The 20,060-nt window shown below is 36.1% G+C and overlaps 1 protein-coding gene across 3 annotated transcripts; it reads left to right on the top strand.

The window, feature by feature from the left end:
* Nucleotides 1–11,350: 11,350 nt before the first annotated feature.
* Nucleotides 11,351–19,496, top strand: LOC136210555 (oxysterol-binding protein-related protein 2A). Of its 3 annotated transcripts, none has more exons than XM_066001870.1 (12): nucleotides 11,352–11,681; nucleotides 11,800–12,277; nucleotides 13,686–14,045; nucleotides 15,350–15,446; nucleotides 15,797–16,239; nucleotides 16,458–16,613; nucleotides 17,886–18,053; nucleotides 18,161–18,301; nucleotides 18,407–18,628; nucleotides 18,736–18,855; nucleotides 18,940–19,129; nucleotides 19,239–19,496. In XM_066001870.1, the coding sequence occupies exons 2-11, from the start codon at nucleotides 11,858–11,860 to the stop codon at nucleotides 19,117–19,119; spliced, it is 2,307 nt and encodes a 768-aa protein (XP_065857942.1). In that variant the 5' UTR covers nucleotides 11,352–11,681; nucleotides 11,800–11,857; the 3' UTR covers nucleotides 19,120–19,129; nucleotides 19,239–19,496. The 3 variants fall into 3 exon arrangements, 2 of the variants coding, with proteins under 2 accessions (XP_065857942.1, XP_065857943.1); XM_066001871.1 differs by having other exon boundaries at nucleotides 11,353–11,681; nucleotides 18,742–18,855; XR_010678114.1 differs by lacking the exon at nucleotides 19,239–19,496 and having other exon boundaries at nucleotides 11,351–11,681; nucleotides 18,706–18,855; nucleotides 18,940–18,968.
* Nucleotides 19,497–20,060: the final 564 nt, after the last annotated feature.

Genomic DNA, 20,060 nt, shown 5'->3' with positions numbered 1-20,060 from the left:
GGTCTTCCTAGTATCACATTGTAGGCTAGAGATATAGATTTTACTACCATAAAATTCACCATCCTTGTAACATTACAAGGCTCCTCGCCCAACGTGACCGGTAATTAGATAGACCCTGCCACCTGGACAGCTTCCCCTGAGAAGCTAAAGAGTGGAGCCGACACCTTCTTCAATCTATCCAAAGACAAGTTCATCTTCTTAAAACAATTCCAATAGAGGAGGTTGACCGAACTCCCACTATCAATGAGAATTCTTTCTACTGGGAACTTCATTATGGTAGCGGAAATCACTAAAGCATCATCATGGGGTATAACCACATTTCCTTGATCCGCAGGGGTAAAAATTATGGACTCTTCTTCTTAGACTTTCATCACATTATTGACTTCATAAGCTTGTCTAGCATAAGCTTTCCTTGATGAAGAGGATTCACCAGCCAAAGTTTCCCCTCCAGAGATAACATTTATTGCTGGATACGCAGGCTTGTTATCAAGAGTTATGGCTTTATCTTTTTTGTCTTCCTTTCCTTTGGCATATATTCGACCATCCTTTTCTCTGTTTTCCATGTATCTTTCTTCCTTTAAGTTTCGTGGTTTTTCCCCTCTCCACATTTCTGCATAGACAAAATTTTCAAGCTTACCTTGTCGTACCAATGATTCTATTTCATTCATCAATTGTCTACATCGATCAGTTGAATGACCATGAGTTTTGTGGAATCCACAATAAGCATCCGTAAATTTGCCCATAGTTCTGTCAGTTTTGGGAGGGAATGTAAGGAGTCCGGATCTTTCAATGGCTGCCAGGATATTGGAACGTGGTTGGAGTAAAGGTGTGAAATTTTCATATCTCAACTTTGGAGCATGTCTTGCTTCATTTCTTCTTCCATTTCCCTTTTTTACATCATCAACCTCGTCCCTCTCCTTCCTTTTTTTATCTTGATTTCCTCTCGCCCCTATATTCCTCATCACATCTTCGGAAAGAATGAATTTATTAGCCCTGCTGAACAAATCGCCCAAGGTTGAAGGTTGATCATAGGAAAGAGATTTTTGGAGATCCCACGATCTTGTTCCCTGAAGTACTCCCGCAACTGCCATTCCAACTTGGAGATCATGAATCTCGAGAGTTGCAGCGCGAAACCTTTCTACATAATCTTTCAAGCTTTCTCTTTCATCTTGCTTTATTGTAAGGAGATACGTTGCATCCTTCTTCCTTTTGGTGTTGATGATGAATGCTTTTATGAATTCTTTTCTCAACTGATCAAAGTTGGAGATGGAGCTTTCCTTTAAGCTATTGAACCAAGTACGGGCATGATCTGATAAAGTGAGTGAGAAAGCTCGACACATTATAGCATCGTCCCATCCATGTAATAGCATTACTGCCTCATAATTCTGCATGTGATCATAAGGATCGCCTTTTTCGGAGTAAGTGATGAGTTGTGGCATTTTGAACTTTCGAGGGAGAGGTTTATTCATGATCTCTCCTGAAAAGGGGACTTTTCTTGCTGTTTGTTCGTCACTGTTTGGAACCAACTTCTTTTGTTCTAATACCTGCTCGATCATCCTCTTAAGATCTACTGTCTCTTTCGCGCTGAACATGGATTCTTCTCCGGCTTTTTCACGTGCTTTCCAATTTTCTTTACAAGAACTCTCCACAACCTCATGGATCTTTAAGTTGTTTCCCTTACGCTTTCCTCCTTCACGTGGTTCTGAGATTTCATCGTGTGATAACTCGACTTCAGGACGCTTTTCCTTGTTCCGAAATTCTTTGTCCCGCATCTCTTCTTGAACAAAAAGCATTAACTCCTGGAGTTGATTATTGTTTTCCTCAAATTTTTTCTTCAACTCCTCATAGTTCGCTAAGGGAACGGTGGGCGGATTAGCTCTTGATGGACCATGTTGGTCTTCAACGTGTTCCACATGTTCTTCTTCATTGGCTTGGCGTGCATCGTGCTCGTCCGGAATATGAGATGTTTGAGAAGGTGGAACTTGAGATCTCTGGGGAGGCATCCCTTTTGATTACGAAAAGTAGATGACATAGAATGAATGGCTTTTTGATCGATATTTCCCACAGACGGCGCCAATTGTTGTAGCCTGAACTAAACAATAAATTTGTAAGACGGGAGACCAATCGTTGAACTTTTGAAGGAAGGCGGTCCTTCCAATCAGGATGATGACCGTCCGCGTTCTTTGAGGATCGAACCTCCTGGATGAAGATTGAACTTCCCTGGATGAAGGTTGAATGTCCCTGGATGAAGGTTGAACGTCTTCTTTGAGGATCAAGCCTGTTACAGTGTGGGAAGCGATCTTCCCACAAACGCTCCGATGCTTAAGTCAGATATCTTAAAATATAATATTCTTTTTTCTCTCTAAAAACCAACCCCTTCTCCTTCGAACTTAAACCTATTTATAGGAATAAGGGAGGAAGATACCGTACTGAACGTGGGTACGGTTATTTAAGCAGATAATGGGTTACGTGTGTTATGGTTATATCAGGTCTGTTTTGTGCATGTATTACAAATAGTAAGTATTCAAATTCCTTATCATGTGGTAATATTCATGTTCTTAGCCAATGCATTTATACACAACTTTACTATTTTATGGACTATCTCATGTGGGTTTCATTTATGCATGAGAAAAATAGCACTATTATGTGCATGAATTTATAGCTTTTGGCTACTAGATATACACATACAATTAATTACGTGTAACTTATTTTGAGTTTTGCATTATCTAAAACCACATCTTTTAAATAGTCATGCTAGTTTTTTTGGGAACTTTTGGATATGCTTTTCTAGTTTGCTTACTGATATATATGTAAAATTGGCAAGCCAAAGCCAAGAGAACAGTCGTAATTAAGTTTTTGGGTGTATTATTTATATTAACATTGATAATCTATACTAATTAAATAGTAGCAGTAAAGGAAGAGTTTGAGTAGCAAGGTTGCATTATTTTTTTAAAGGAATCATTGGAATCAGTATAACCATCTTCATCTACGTAGAAAACATTTATGACTTTTGCAAAGTTGAAAATACAGCTTCTCAAGGCATAGGCATTACAGCTGCATCATCACCTGGTTTCAGGATCTCATCATTGATGTCCTTCCATGCATTTTCCACTAGTTTTTTTTAATCCCATTATATGCCTCTTCCAACAAACCATGTTGCTTCACGTAGCATTCCACAGTTGAGGCAACACGTCCTCTGCTCTGTTGAAACTGCATATGATGATGTCTCACTTTATTAGTTTAACTTTTATATGGTATATTTGAAAATAATATAATAATAGGAGAATTTAGAAAACTTGTGGGAAACAATGTCATCATTTTTGCCTAAGAGATCATCAAGTCCAAAGTCACTCTCCACTTCTTCAAGATTAAGGCTCTCACCTTCCTTAAGTATACAAGTGAAAGTTTGCCTATGAGGCATTTCATCAAACATATAGTGTGCACCCTTTGCAACTTGAGCTTCCTTAATGTTCCCACATACTAACACTCATTCCTCCTCATTTATACATGAATTTAAATCCTCATTCACAATTTCATTATCAACAAGCTCAATATGAGAATCTAAATCACCATCCACATCACAAACACCCAACTTCTCATTAATAATTTAATTACCCATAACTCCAACATGAGAAATTGAAAGTGTAGGAATTACCTCATGGATGTGCAATGGAGAAAAGATTGGTGATGAATCATTAGGAGGCAACATGGGTTTTCTTCATTTCTTCTAGGAGGGACTCCCAAAGTTGGTTGGAAGTTGTTTCAGATTTCTAGCTTGAAGCTCTCCATAGAGACTATCAACTTTCTCATTCCTAACTTGCGCCTTCTGTTTTGCTCCATAAGAGCTTCTCTAAATCCTTTCATAGTAGCTGCCATATCTTCAAATCATTTATCAATGGATTCCATCACCTTTTGGGGTAGTCGGGGTTGAACTATTGCAAGAAAGAAGTCTCCGGAAAGGAAAACGATTCGGCTCTGATCCCAACTGACACGGATTTAATGACGAGTGAGTTAGTTTTGATCATAAACTAACAAAGAGTTTATTCTCTAGCTAAACTAGAATGAGTTAATCCCAAGGTTTACAAGCTAAAACCTATAGGAGTGAAAGATCCTCATTGGTAAAAGGGATGAACCCTAATACTTCTCAAAAAGAAAGATAATAAGTTTATTGATAAAAAGTCGAGTGTTATAAATGAAAGAGATAAATTTATATCATCTCTAAACCTAAATATGAAATTACATAAATGTTAAATGCATACAATTAAAATAGATGAAACTTAAAGGGTAAAATGGGATAGATGTACAAGGGTGTCATGAGTTGTAAATAAGGAGTGACGTGTGTTGTAATTAATGAGTGACAAAATTGTAATTAGAAGAGACCTAGAGTGAGGGCCAAGATTGGTCTTGTTTGACTTTTTAAAAGTCCACACGACGTGTGGGAATAGCCACACAACGTGCGGACTTTATATCAAAAAAATAGCTGATGTTTTTAAAGTCCACACGGTGTGTGAGATTCCCACATTGCGTGTGGAACTACTACTGAACCTTTGAGGTTTATTTCAGTAATCCACACGACATGTAGGGTATAATTTCACAATCCGGCTTCTTCCACCACTTATCCCTTCTTATTTAATCGATTGGATACCCGTATTATTTAAATTAATAATTTTAGACTGTTGAAAAATATTGTAGTTTTTGTTAACTTTTCTCCTAATTAAATAGGTGGTAGGATTGGAATTCGAAGTCTCTAATTTAAAGATTTAAAGTTATGAAAACTTTTTCTAACTATTAAGTAAACCTTAATTTGTGTTAAACCTATTTAATAGGTTAGCACTAAAAGAAAAAATAAATAACAATGTTTATGAAATTGAAATTAAAAAGAAAAAGATAGACAAAGATATAAGAAGTATTGGATAATGCAAAATAAATAAAAGTACACGAGTTTAACGAAAAAGCTTATTAATCCCCTCTAATAATCTTTTCAATGGGGGTAAAGTTAATGGAATAATCGCTTGGTGAGGTGCCACCGTCATTTTGTGCTGCAGATGACACTTTTAATTATTTTATTTCATTTTTAATTTTAAAAAAATATTATTAAATTAATACTGGATCCTATATTATATGGTTGAGAGATTAATTAAAATCAATGAAATAAAGTTTATTTAATGCGTTTTAAAACGATGATATATCGATTCATATGTTATGTCTGTATTACATGACTTTGATTAATATGTCATAGATGTTTGGTGATGGTAGATATTTTTTTTAAGAAAAAGAACTTGAGTAGAATCATCATATAAGAAATATAAAATAAAATATGAAGTGATAGTATCTTACTCTACAAGTTCTGACAAAGAATGAGAAAACCTAATTAAAACATGAATCATTCTATTTGCAGAACGACCTGTAAATCTGATAGAAATGTCATTAATATTAGAAATAAGACTTTTATAATCGTCTACAATTGAACCATAAGAAGAACGAAAGTATTCCAATGAATATGCTCCACCACTGATAATACATTTGACCCTATATCCACACCACCCAAACCTTTGAGTTTGATCCACCTAACCGAAAAGTTTCCAGCAATATGAAAACGAAAAATAGTAAATGGTTTATAATTTTGAAAAAGATTCATTAAAACGCCAACTGCTCATGAATTGCTTAAAATAGTTATTAAGCAGATGAAATTATTTTTAAAGCTTTTATATTTATATTCAAAAATTACTTTTTGAAGTAAAAAGAAATGTATTAGAAACGAAGAATTAGGGCGTGTTTGGTTGCTTATTTTCATACTTCTTTTTGCCTTTTCACTTCAAAGGGGAGAGTTTTAGGTCTTTGGTTAGTGACCTCCTATTTGCCTTTTACACCCGAAAAACAGACTTTTACAAAAGCAGAGAATCTCTGCTTTTTGGAAAAGCAGCTTTTTCCAACAGCAAACAGCAAACCGTAACAACAACATCAAAAAACAACAGTAAACTGTAACAGTAAACAACAAACCGTAACAACAAACAGCAATAGTAAACAGTAGGTAAAACAAATGGGCCTTTAAACAGATAGTAAATAAATATAGGAAAGCAGTGGTGTTAAGGAAAGAAAAGAATAAAAAATGAAAAAATTGTTCCGAAGAGATAAAACGTGGTGATCATGCAATAAATCCCATCATCGATACGTCTGGTGACAGTTTTACTTGGTGTAATAAGCGCTCGGGCTCAGCGACAATTGGGGAATGCCTCGATCGAGCTGTTGCAACTGCTGAGTGGATTAATTTATTTCCCACGGTTCGTGTTAGCACCCTCGCACAAATTGCATCGGACCATAACCCGCTTCTCATAAACTGCTCGCCCAGCAGCGACCGGTACAACCAACGCCGAATCTTCTGATTCGAATCCATGTGGCCGCGCAGCAACGAATGTAAACCACTCATTGAACAGTGCTGGGTAAGTCCGACTTCTGGGAATATGGTAGTCAGTAAAATTGAAGCAGTTGCGCACTGATTAACGGTCTGGAGAAAAAAATCTTTTAATAATCCGCGTGGGCAGATTTAGCGTTTGTCGCGGGAACTTGAGAGGATACAGAGGTCCGCTTCTGACATGAGTATTGAGCGTGAAAGGGAGATATCGGCAAGAATTGCAGAATTAGAAAGGTGTGAGGAGCTGAAATGGAAACAACGGGCAAAGTTCGATTGGCTAATTCGGTGGAGATCGAAACACAGGCTACTTTCATGCAAAGTGCTCGGCCAGAAGACGAACAAATCAGATTCAGCGCTTACGGGATTCGGGGGGAAGCTGGCGAGAGGGTCCCCTGACTATTGGCACCATAATTACAGATTACTTTTCTGAGCTGTTTAGATCAGAAAACCCGCAGATTAATACTTCCTTCATAGAAGCAGTGGACTCGAGTTTGTCTCCTCAACAACAATTGGATATATCGGCTCCTTTTAGAAGTGAGGAGGTCAAGCGTGTGATTCACCAAATGCACCCAAACAAGGCCCCAGGGCATGATGGTATGTCTCCTCTATTCTATCAGTCATGCTGGTATTTTATTGGTCCTGATGTCACTCATCTAGTGCTTGATTGTTTGAATTCTTGCTCTTTACCTAATGGTCTGAATCATACTCTTATTACACTGATTCCTAAAGTAAAAAATCCCTCTGTAATGAAAGATTTAAGACCCATAGCCTTATGTAATGTAATCTATAAAATTATCTTGAAAGTCCCTCGAACAAATTGAAAGTAGTATTACCTAGTTTGATTCACGACAGACAATCGACTTTTGTCCCTGGAAGGCTCATTACTGATAATGCTATACTCGCTTTCGAGGCATTTCATAGTATGAAAACTAGAATTAAAGGGAATCGAGGTAATTTTGCTCTAAAATTGGATATGAGTAAGGCTTACGACAGAATTGAATGGCCTTTTTTGGAAAAATCTATGTTACGTATTCAATTTCCACCCTCCTTTTTTAATCTTGTAATGTTATGCATCTCGTCTGTATCAATGTCCTTCATGATTAATGGACACCCTGAGGGATGGCTTAAACCGACTAAGAGCTTGAGACAGGGAGATCCCATATCTCCATACTTATTTCTGATGTGTGTAGAAGTCTTATCAGCCAACATCAGACAAGCTGAGTCCATAGGGAAGCTGCATAGCCTGAAAGTGGCAAGAGAGAGTTCGGGAATATCACACTTATTTTTCACTGACGACTCTCTTATTTTTGGTCGTGCCACTCTGACTAAAGTTACTTATCTACGCACCATCCTCCATGAATATGAGAGCAATTCAGGATAAGTTATTAATTTTGACAAGTCCGAGATTTTTTTCAGCGCTAGGGTGTCGGACACTAGGAAGGCCTTAATTTCTACTTTTTTAAATGTCAGTATTACAGGTGCTCTCCCTCGATACCTGGGGCTCCCAACAATCATTGGGAGAAATAAAAAAGTTGTGTTCTCTACAATCAAAGAACGAATACATCGAAAGCTCCGAGGTTGGAAAGAAAGACATCTCTCCGCAGGTGGTAAAAAGGTACTAATTAAGGCTGTTATTCAATCCATTCCCATTTATGTGATGTCCTGTTTTATGTTACCAGATGGGCTCTGTCATGATACCCAGCAGCTTATCAGTCGGTTTTGGTGGGGCGGATCCGATACAAAATGCCCGGTGTATTGGCTTGCTTAGGAGGCCCTGTGTCAAGCTAAGCATGAGGGTGGTATTGGTTTCCGATGGCTCTGTTCTTTTAATTCAGCACTTTTGTCTAAGCAACTATGGAGGCTGGCTCGTCACTCCGGTTCACTATGTTTTGGAGTCCTGAAGGGCAAATACTTTCCCCATACAAGTGTTATTGAAGCAGAACCGACCCAAAACTCAAGCTATGTGTGGAAGAGTTTTATGTCCGCACGAAGGGACGGTTTGATGTGGAGAGTGGGGGACGGCGAACATATTCAGATCTGGGAGGACCACTGGGTCCCGACCTTAAATGCCCGAAGACCCCTGTCTTGTTTGACTACTACCCCACCTAGGCTTGTTAGGGAATTGATGAATCCGGAAGGTACTGAATGGAATAACTCGTTAATTAACACTTTGCTTTCTGTTTCAGGTGCCACAGAAGTCTTTTATTGGGGACCAGGAAAGCATGGACGTTTTTCAGTCAGATCATGTTATTACCTGGCAGAACGATGATGTCACGAAGTGCAGGCTATCCCCTCACCGTCCTCCTCCTAGTCGATGCTATGGCGACAACTCTTGAATATAGACGCTCCGCCTAAAGTTCTTCACTTCGGTTGGAAATTAGCAAAGGACATACTGCCAACTTTCCGGAATCTCAGCCTTCGGGGATGGCCAGTGGATATGCGATGCCGTGCGTGTGGCTTCTTCAGAGAGGATGCACATCACGTCTTTATGAAATGCCCCGCGGTAATGGCGGTGTGAAATAAATCACCAGCGATAGCTCGATGGAATCGAGTTCAGGAGGTGGATTGTCAGAATTTGCTTTCGGAGTGTTTATCTGCTTCGACCAAGAACGAAAGAGCATCTGGCTTGATACTGTTATGGTGGCTTTGGTACAAAAGAAATTTACTTGTCTATGAAGGACGAATTCTGGAACCTGATACAATCCTCCCAAAGGTAAATGATTTTTATGCAGATTGGATTAAAGCTCGAGCAACAACGCCTAATCTTCCTATTGGTAATTCACTTCTTGACTCTTACAAGGTGTGGTGTCCCCCTCCCGCTGGTGTTACAAAAATAAACTATGATGACGCATGGGAGGGCAACAGCCTATCCGCAAGAGTCGGAGTGATCGCGGGAGACAAAGTAGGCACAAGAATCTTCTCTGCTGGAATTCCCATTAAAATTTGCTCCTTTGTTGACGAAGAAGAACTACACGGCATCTGGGAAAGTCTATTACTGGCACGACGATTCCAACTTACCCACATATGGATTGAATCAGATGCGAAAGGAATAATTGACGCGATTAACCAGGGAGACCCACCTCTGTCGCATTTACACTATCTCTATACGGATGTGATCAATCTATCACAATCCTTCATTAGCTGCTCTTTTCATTTTATCTACCGGAGCGGAAATAACATTGCACATAATTTAGCTAAATGGGCCAAGCATTCTCAGTCCCCTTTTGTTTTTACGGGATACTGCCCAAGTTCGGTTCAGGAATTCATGTGTTTAGCTCTTAGTTGATTTTAATACAAGTTTGATCTTTCCTTCAGTTTTTTTTAAAGTAATATTATTAAATTGAAACTGGATCCTATATATTATATGATTGAGAGATTAATTAAAATTAATGAAATAAAGTTTATTTAGTGCGTTTTAAAACGATGATATATCGATTCATATGTTATGTCTGTATTACATGACTTTGATTAATATATCATAGATGTTTGGTGATGGTAGATATTTTTTTTGAAAGAATATTTTTTTTAAGAAAAAGAACTTGAATAGAATCATCATATAAGAAATGTAAAATAACATATAAAGTGATAGTATCTTATTCTACAAGTTCTGACAAAGAATGAGAAAACCTAAAACATGAATCATCCTATTTGCAGAACGATCTATAAATCTGATAGAAATATCATTAATATTAGAAATAAGACTTTTATAATCGTCTACAATTGAACCATAAGAAGAACGAAAGTATTCTCGATGAATATGCTCCACCACTGATAATACATCTGAACCTATATCCACACCATCCAAACCCTTGAGTTTGATCCACCTAACCGAAAAGTTTCCAGCAATATGAAAACGAAAAATAATAAATGATTTATAATTTTGAAAAAGATTCATTAAAACGCCAACTACTCATAAATTGCTTAAAATAGTTATTAAGTAGATGAAATTATTTTTAAAGCTTTTATATTTCTATTCAAAAATTACTTTTTGAAGTAAAAAGAAATATATTAGAAACGAAGAATTATGGGTATTTGGTTGCTCATTTTCATACTCATTTTTGCCTTTTCACTTCAAAGGGGAGATTTTTAGGTGTTTGGTTAGTGACCTCCTATTTTCCTTTTACATCTGAAAAACAATATTAGGTGTTTGGTTAGTGATATCCTGTTTGCATTTTATACCCGAAAAGCAGACTTTTACAAAAGCAGAGAATCTATGCTTTTTGGAAAAACAGTTTTTTTCCATGGAAATATCAAAAAATCTTATTAAGCGCAAAAAAACTTATACAATGACCAAAGGACAACTCATACATCTAGGTCCAATTGTTCCACAGCAAGTTGGAAGATTGAGATTTACATAATCTCATTTTTACATTTAAAGACATTTGCCTAACAATTTGATCCTTACAAAAAAGACAATTATCAAAAGCAATTCTATTCCTAGTCAACCACACCCAATACACAATTGCTGCAAAAACAACTCTTCTGATAGAAGATTTAAGAGATTTTCCAGCAGCTTTCCTTGACAACCAACTTATAAGTCTTCTCTATGGTAGATTATTTGGTACATCACACTTACCACTAATCTCAATCCAGACACCCCACTAACAGAGCAATCAAAAAATAAACCGTAACTTCAACATCAAATAGCAATAATAAACCGTAACAGTAAACAATAAACCATAACAACAAACAATAACAGTAAACAGTAGGTAAAACAAACGGACCTTTCAACGGATAGTAAATAAATATAGGAAAGCATTGGCGTTAAGGAAAGAAAAGAATAAAAAATGAAAAAATTGTTCGAAGAGATAAAACGTGGTGATCATGCAATAAATCCCATCATAAATACGTGTCTTTTGCTTTTACCGCACCATATTTAATATTTTACCATAAATTACTTTCCATTTTCACGATTTCTCACCTGTAATTCACTTTCTTCTTCTTCTCCTCTCTCTATCCATCAATTCATTCTCAGATTCAACCCCACCTTTTCTCTATTTACCATTCTACCCCACCTTCTCTTCTTCCTCCTTCCATCATCCACCATTGCTGCACTCACACTCTCTCGCATATTATATCTATATATATATATATTTACACACACAGCATGTACTGATACTCTAATACTATATATAGGCTTTTTTTTTTATTATTCGTTTTGTGTTTTGTTGAATAAGAAGGGAAAAAAGCTCTCTTCTTTTTACCAATCTCCCTCTTCTTTCTCTTTCAACAGAATCTCTCAGTTTCTGTACTCAGTTTGTCTATTTAGGTACACAGCCCCTTTTTCTTTTAAATATTGGGTTTTATGTGAATCAATGTTTGTTTTGGGGTACATTTTTGCTTTCCTATTTTTGAATTTCTTTTTTCGGATTTGGTTGGATTTGCAGGCGTTGATGATTCTTTGATGTGAAGTAATATTCCGCTGAGAGATTTTGTCTTTTCTTAATGGTAATGAAAATGAGGGTCAAGGAAATGCACCCTCTCTGTTGCATCTCCTTGGAGAGTCCTGGAATCGGAGACCAGTCTCCGGAGGCGTCTTTAACTAGGGCTAGATCCTTACCGGCCGGGTTTTCCGGTGGATCTGATGGCAATGTAGGGCGGATCATAGCTGGACCGGAGGCTACTGTAGCTGGTGTGCTCCACAAGTGGACGAATTACGGCAAGGGATGGAGATCACGTTGGTTCTTACTTAAAAACGGTGTGCTCTCTTACTCTAAGATTCGCCGGTCGGAGAATCTTAATCTATTATCGTCCAGTGATGACGTCAGATTGATCGGAGAAATCACAACTAATCGGCTATCGAGGATGGACAGCGGCAGTTTTCGCCGGAAACCGCCGAAAAGTGTTGGCATTGTTCAGTTAAAGGTAAACGAAATAGCTAAAATCAAAATGAAAGATAAAAATTGAAATTCGAAGGAAAATCGAATGATCGGAGCAAGGGAAGTGGGATCTGGGTATGTATGGAAATGTTGTTTTTTTCTTTTTGGCGGTATTGGTGAAAAGTTTTGCTAATTCAGGCAAAAATTTGATTCAAAAAATTAACCTTGCGTTTTTTACCAATTTGGTCAAAATTGTATATATATCTGAATTCAGAGTTCTGATAATGTCTGTGGAAAACAATAAAGTGCCATTGATATCTGAGCTTTTAGAAAGAGAAAATTTATGTGGATTATGAAGCATAGGTCCCTCGCAATGCTCAGAGACTACTGTGTTCTGTTCTTCTGTAAGCGCCCAAAAGCCAAATGAGTTTTCAATTTTATCCCCTTTTTTCTTCTTGTTTTTGATGATTTCAATTTCATCTTTGTTCTCTCCTCCTTATCTTCTTTTCTTTTTTACAGTTTTAACTAGAGTAGGTCACATCAACAGGTGGGTTTGTGTATTTGTGTGTATATGTGTAGGTTAGCTATGATACGGTACGTTTTAGGTCTGTGTACTCATCAGTGGTCACCACCATTTTTATCAAATCGATGGACTTGAGCTTCTTTCAAGATCATCCTTCATTTTGTTTTTCTCTCTTTTTTCCTTCCTATCTGATCTAAATTTTATTGATTGGTCAATTTCTTGTGGGTATCATTTCTTACTTCAACTTTGTGTATTTCTGCTCTCTTTTAATTCTTTATGTATTTTTGTGTTTTCTTTGTGGGTAGCGTAGATAAATGATGAACAGCGAGTCTATCAATTAGCAGGGTAGTTCCTCTACTTAAAATCTAGAAATTCTGTTGACTTTTCTTTTTGGTTACATAGTTGAACTTTTCTTTAATTGTGGGTTTTATTCTTACTTTTATCATTAGTGGTAACGTCAAGAAATAAACAAAGAATAAAGCTTGTGGGGACTTTGTGCTTTACATTTATTAGGACTTTATACCGCTATCTATTTAGGATGTCTGCAAAAACTGATTAGGATTTTCTTCTCCCATTTTAAGCATATCCTTCTATAATTACTACTAGATCCCAAATACCGACCCCAATCCTCTTGACTAGTCATGATCTCACTTCTACATTTTGTTTCCTGCTTTTGGGTTTCTACAGTGTTCTCTTGCCATTATTAGTAGGAGAAGCTGTTTTCGGCTAAGGAAATGGTTTTGTTTTCTGTTTGGTTAACTTTCATGCTGCTGACTTGTGGATAAACTCCTAGCTCTACCTTTTCTCAGATGCAACTTTTTTGATAGTAAACAAAGATTTGAACTTCATCTTGTTTCAATTATATGTTTGTTAGTTACTGCAATTCTTTTATTTATTTATTTATGAGGATCCTATCTTAATTTTGTTGCAGATTTCATCTTTTCGTGAGAGCAAATCGGATGATAGGAAATTTTACATATTCACAGCTACAAAGACACTTCATCTGAGAACCGATTCAAAGAGAGATAGGGTGGCTTGGATTCATGCATTGGTCTCAACTAGGAGCATCTATCCCTTGAGACCATTGAATGATAGTCTTCCCATTATACCAAAAGATTTTTCTATTTCAACTGAAAGGCTTAAGAATCGATTGCTGGAAGACGGCATCAGTGAAAGCCTTGTTAAGGATTGCGAGCAGATTATGCTGTCTGAATTCTCTGAAATACAAGGACAATTTAAATTAATTTGCGAGGAACGGTCCAATTTGCTAGACACATTGAGACAATTAGAGGTAACATTACTACTAAGTTTGATAAATTGTTAGTTAATTTGCTTTAAGCTTCATAAGGATATAATGATGGCTATTATTGTTCATTATGGTTTATTTAATAACGGTGTCTTGATATTTCATTGTTATTTACAAGTTAAGTGGAGCCTTTTGTAATTCCAATCCCTGCAAATGAACTTTTAGATGTGTTCACTTTACTCTTTAGAAGTCCTAGAAGGAATCAAAGAATGCATTTCCTTTCTTCTCTTTTTCTCTTCTTCAGTTAGATGTATCTTGAAGTCCAGCAAGTTTGGCCATATATAGTGAATTAAATCCAACGTTTTCCTTATAAGCTGAAAGTTGATTCCTGGTTTTGTACTTGATCAAAAAATTGGAATGAATAAGCTTTTTCTGGCGAAATTTTCTCGCCACTTGCAAATTTGGCTGATTCAGCCAAATTTTTGAGCGATTAAGTGTTCTGAAATTGTCTAGTTGGGGTTGAGCAACTTGAGATTTAGGCTAAATTGACCAAAATAGCAAGTTGACGCGAATTTGACAAACAAAAACGGAAGAAAGATAATTTTGGCCAATTATGCCTTGATAATTCAACATTGAAGGAATTTTTTTTATTTTATTTTAGATTTGCCTGATACATATTATATCTTTAGCATTCATAATTATTTCTTAGCTTCATCAGGTAAAATTTTCTTGAGATTTGGTCTGGTTTCTTTAGGACGTTCTTTTGGTTTTACTTACTATTAAGGTCCTTAATTGGCTAGATGGATAAATTAAGAGAAGACAGATATTATTTGGGTTCACTTTCCACATCATGCAAACAGATTTCGAACTAAGCAGCTGGCCCTCTTTTTGGATAAATTGTGTTTGATATATGTTGTTTTAGCTGCTGTTATTATCTTTGGAAAGAAGTGAACAATGCCAAAGGAATTATTATCTTTATCATATTTATCAATTGGTCTTGGGGATTCACTACTGATTCTGCTGAAAAACAAGGGTAACTATTTAGTTGCCTCAGTGTTTTGGATAGCAATTGGGTGAATATAAATTTTTGTGCTGGAATTCCAAGTAATGAACATACTGGCACAAAAGGTTGTCTGGAAGTGTCCAGCACTGTAATGATTGGTGCATTTAGATGCTCTTGTGAAGTATAGTTGTTTATATATTGATTATTATATAAATTGTATGTTTTCGGTTGTGATGTTCTCAGGAATATTCACTTCTCGGGGCTTTCATTTTATAGATTGTATTCCACTTCTGAAATACTTGCATTCTATGTACTGGACATCAAAATTTATATTTTCCTTGTGCAGGCAGCTAACCTTGAAGCAGAAACATCTGGAATCGCTGATGGTGAATTTCAATTGACAAAGCATGAATTTTCAAGTTTAAGGCGAGGAAAACTTAGTGGTACCGTTATTGTTTACTTGAGCTTATCATTATTTTATTATTGTTATTAATTTGGAACCTATCCATTTCCTTATCAGTCTTATATCAGACAGAAAATTTAAAGGGTCAATAGTTGTTTTGTCTTATTTATTTGCAGCTCAGCCGATTCAAAAGCAGAAAATGAGCATAATCTCTTTTTCGCTTTCTGCTTTGATCCCTCATCACATTTAATTTATATTCATTTTTTTTCCCATAATATTTGTGGTAGTTCTTTGTAATTTTTAACCAATTCATTCTCCTAGATTTATCATAATATTTAATGATTTTTTATTTGCTGTGCTCTTATTCTCGATTATCTGTTTGGATTTCAGAATGTAGCACAACAGAATCTTCTGACGATATTGAGAAACAAGAACTTGAGGAAGCTTCAGATGAAGAGGAAGCGTTCTTTTATGATACAAAAGAATTTTTCACTGAACCTATTTCTATTCACGGGTCAATGAAACAAGCTTCCAGTCAAGAAGCGAAACACGCTAAACACAATCAATCTGATAATGAAGACAAAATGCCGGCCAAGAAGCAACTTTGTAATTCTGGATATCCACATATTGAAAGGCGAAAGAAGCTTCCTGACCCGGTTGAGAAGGAGAAAGGGGTAAGTCTTTGGTCTATGATCAAAGACAATGTGGGGAAGGATCTTACTCGGGTTTGTCTCCCTGTTTATTTTAATGAGCCAATATCATCTCTTCAGAAGTGCTTTGAGGATTTGGAGTATTCTTATCTTTTGGACCGAGCCTATCAGCATGGGAAAGAAGTAATGTTTCTCTATAAACTTTTAGGTTTGAAAAATGTGGTCATGATACACGTGACATGTTTGCATTTGTTTTGTTACAGAATTAATGTCACTAGTGTATTTGTTGCTTGTGTTTTCAACCCTGTTATATTTGTTGTTATTTTTGTGCGCATAGTCCTCTATATTAAGCTTTCAGAGTGTCATATATTTCTGATAGTTTATTTTCTGGTTTTGTAAAGGGAAATAGTCTTCTGAGGATCTTAAATGTTGCTGCATTTGCTGTATCTGGATATGCTTCATCTGAAGGCCGGCATTGTAAACCCTTCAATCCTTTGCTAGGAGAAACATATGAAGCTGATTTTCCTGATAAGGGAGTTCGCTTCTTCTCTGAGAAGGTCAGTAGTCATACAAGATTCATGATATAATCATGCAGCAGTTATTTGAAATTTTAAATTGATATTTATTTTTGGTGATTATGCTAGACATAGTTATTAAAGGCACGCCTCGGCTAAGGCTCCAGCCTTAGCGCCTTGGCTACTTTAGGGTAATTTAGGGTATTTTAGGGTTGAGGGTATTTTAGGGTTTTGAGGGTGTTTTAGGGTTAGGGTATTTTAGGGGTTTTTAAGTTCAGAAAATAAAAGAAAAACAGAGACAGACAAAGATCGAAAGTTTTTACTACACATATAGCAGCAGACATTATGCCTGAGTAGTTAACTAGAACTTAACTCATGCATTTTATGGTTTTATTGTTGGTATTTGACTATTTGTGACTAGTATTATGAATTTATGATTTTTTTTGGTGCGCCTCGAGTCGCTTGGGCGCGCGCCTTAAGTTGCGCCTTGCGCCAAGGCTCTAGGACCCCCCTTGCGCCTTTAATAACTATGATGCTAGATTATTTCTTATTTCGTTACAATAAACGAAGGCCAAACTTTGTTTTGGAGAATTCTAAATGCAGGAATTACTGGAATCTAGGAATTTGGATGAAAGTTCTTGTTTTGTTTAGACAGATAATGACTGAAGTAATAGACTTCACCAAAACCTTCATCCATTCAAATTCCTAAAGAAATGAGAGATCTAAAACTCATGCTAAGAGGTGCAATTTTGCAAAATGCCTCGATAAAAGTTCCATGTCTTTTATTTCTGTCCCAATACTACTTTTTAGTTTCCTGGATTTTGATATTAGCCCAAACAAGCCATATTTTTTTCAATTGATGGAAGTAAAATTTAGTTTTCCAATGCCAAAAATCATGATGGAAGATTCTTTTGCAGAGACGGAACCGTAACTAAGTGAAATGTAAAAATGTCGAGTTAACTTGGGTTTTGATTCTCTGGGTGATTCTGATAAGGAAAAGAGTGGATCTGGGTGTTTCTGATAAGGAAAAGAGTGGACCTGGGTGATTCTGATAGGGAAAAGAGTGGCCTTTGTCGAGGGGAGAATAATATAGTGTTCATGCTTTCAGCCTTTAGGAAAATAATTTGTTCGCAAAAGAATCTGAAAGATTTATCCCAGGTTTTGCAGAATAAAACGTAGATATTACCTAAAGATTGGAATTTCTCTTTGTACTTAAGATGTGGCATGGAATAGAGTTGGAATTGAAAATATTTGTCATAATTTATTTTCTTCTAGCAGAATATGCATTTCAATCATTCTATGTTGTTTGTACAGGTTAGTCATCACCCAACTCTTATTGCCTGCCATAGTGAAGGCAAAGGGTGGAAGTTTTGGGGTGACAGCAATCTTCGCACAAAATTTTGGGGCCGGTCAATTCAGCTTGACCCTGTTGGAGTTCTAACCTTGGAATTTGATGATGGTGAAGTATTCCAATGGAGCAAGGTATATACTACTGCTGATGCAGAATGTGATCGCTTAATTCTTTTGATCTTCTGTATTGTTTTTCTTAGGATGTGTTTTCTATTAACATCGGTTTTGTGATCCATCAGGTGACAACAACAATTTACAATCTTATTCTTGGTAAAGTGTATTGTGATCACCATGGAATGATGAATATAAACGGAAATCGACAGTATTCATGCAAACTTAGGTTTAAAGAACAGTCTATTCTTGACAGAAATCCTCACCAGGTTAGTATTTTAATCTAGCTAAATCTCACTTTATTGGCTTGATAAAAGCTTTGCTGCAATTAAGTTATTAAACAAATGTTAATCATTGTTATTAATTTTATAAAGGTTAACGGATTTGTTGAAGACATTTCGGGGAAAAAAGTTGCTACGGTATTTGGGAAGTGGGATGACAGCATGTATTATTCTAAAGGCGATGGGAGCAGCAAGACAAAAGATTGCAATGATGCTACCTTGCTATGGAAAAGTACTAAGCCGATTCCTAATCTGACTCGGTACAACTTAACATCATTTGCTATCACTCTAAATGAATTAACACCAGGACTTCAGGTAGAGATGATGTAATATATCAATTTTGCAATGTGCATTTCATTTTTCTCTTATGCATGTCTAATCGTTTCTTATAGCCATGTCTGATCCCGGGTATTTGATCACGGATTAAGGAGAAACTTCCACCTACGGATTCCAGGCTGAGACCGGACCAGCGACATCTGGAGAATGGGGAATATGAGAAGGCAAATGGAGAGAAACAGCGGTTGGAGAAGCGGCAGAGAATGGTAAAAAAATGGATTAGAATATCTTCTCTTGTCATATCTATTATCAGTAATCATCTTGATCTTACACTTGTGCATCTTGTGCAGTCAAGAAAATTGCAAGAACATGGATGGAAGCCCAAGTGGTTTGAGAGGGAGGGTGAAAACGGACCGTTCCGCTACACAGGAGGTTATTGGGAAGCACGGGAGCAGCAAAATTGGGGCGGTTGTCCAGATATTTTCGGTGAATTTAATGAAGATTTAGCAGAATCCTCTGAAGCATCTTGACTTGACTTAGGTAACCACTTCTGACTTTGGCAGATTGAGCTCTTGATCTTTTATTTAAACACATAAGACCCTTGATCACGAGGTGATAACGGAACTGACACGACTATTTGGTATTACAGGATAAGTGGTAAATGGATGATAATATGAAGGGTGCAAATATTCGAGAGAAGAGATTTGATTGAACATATTATTGAGAATATAGAAGAGGGATAATAGGATAAGAGGATAAGATAGTTTTATAAGTTTCTATTAGCATTCGTATTGTTGTTGTTGTTTGTGTAATGTTGGTTTGTTCCTTCAACTGTAAAAGTCATATTCTGCCTTTTGTTTTTATTTCTTTGTAAGAAATAAGGGAGGAAAAAAAAAAGAGAGAAAAAGAAATATGTACCATGAATTTAACATCCAAAAATTGATCACAGTATTGCATACTGCACCTCAACTTCTTTGGTTTTCTAATTTACAAGACTTCATGCAATCAAACTCTTATTATTATTATTATATCTAAAAAAACATATGAAATAATAAAGATCTAATTATAATGTTTTAAAAGTAAGACTAGTTTCATTTCTATTTAAACAAGTGGATTTGATGGTTATTTGATTAATTATTTAATTGTTATATCATATTTTGAATTGAATAATAATTTTATCAATAATTTAAGCAGTTTTATGCATTTTAAAGTAGTTTTAGGGTATATATATATATAATAACAAAAGTATGGGAGAAATGATAGAGAAGAGTTTTAAAAGTATTTTTGATGAGTTGTTAATGTATAACAAAAGTAGAGAGAAATGATCGAGAAGAGTTTTAAAAGTATTAACAATAAAGAAAAATTGAATAGTCATTTATATATATTTATTATTTATAATTTATAGTAAATTGAATTTATTTTCCATGTATTTGTATTGGATCAAAATTGAAAAGTTATTCATTGACAAATG

The sequence above is a fragment of the Euphorbia lathyris genome, chromosome 1 (assembly GCF_963576675.1).
Source record: "Euphorbia lathyris chromosome 1, ddEupLath1.1, whole genome shotgun sequence".
Lineage (NCBI taxonomy): Eukaryota > Viridiplantae > Streptophyta > Magnoliopsida > Malpighiales > Euphorbiaceae > Euphorbia > Euphorbia lathyris.
Note: the sequence above shows the minus strand (reverse complement) of the source record. Positions and strands in the feature narration are given on the sequence as shown.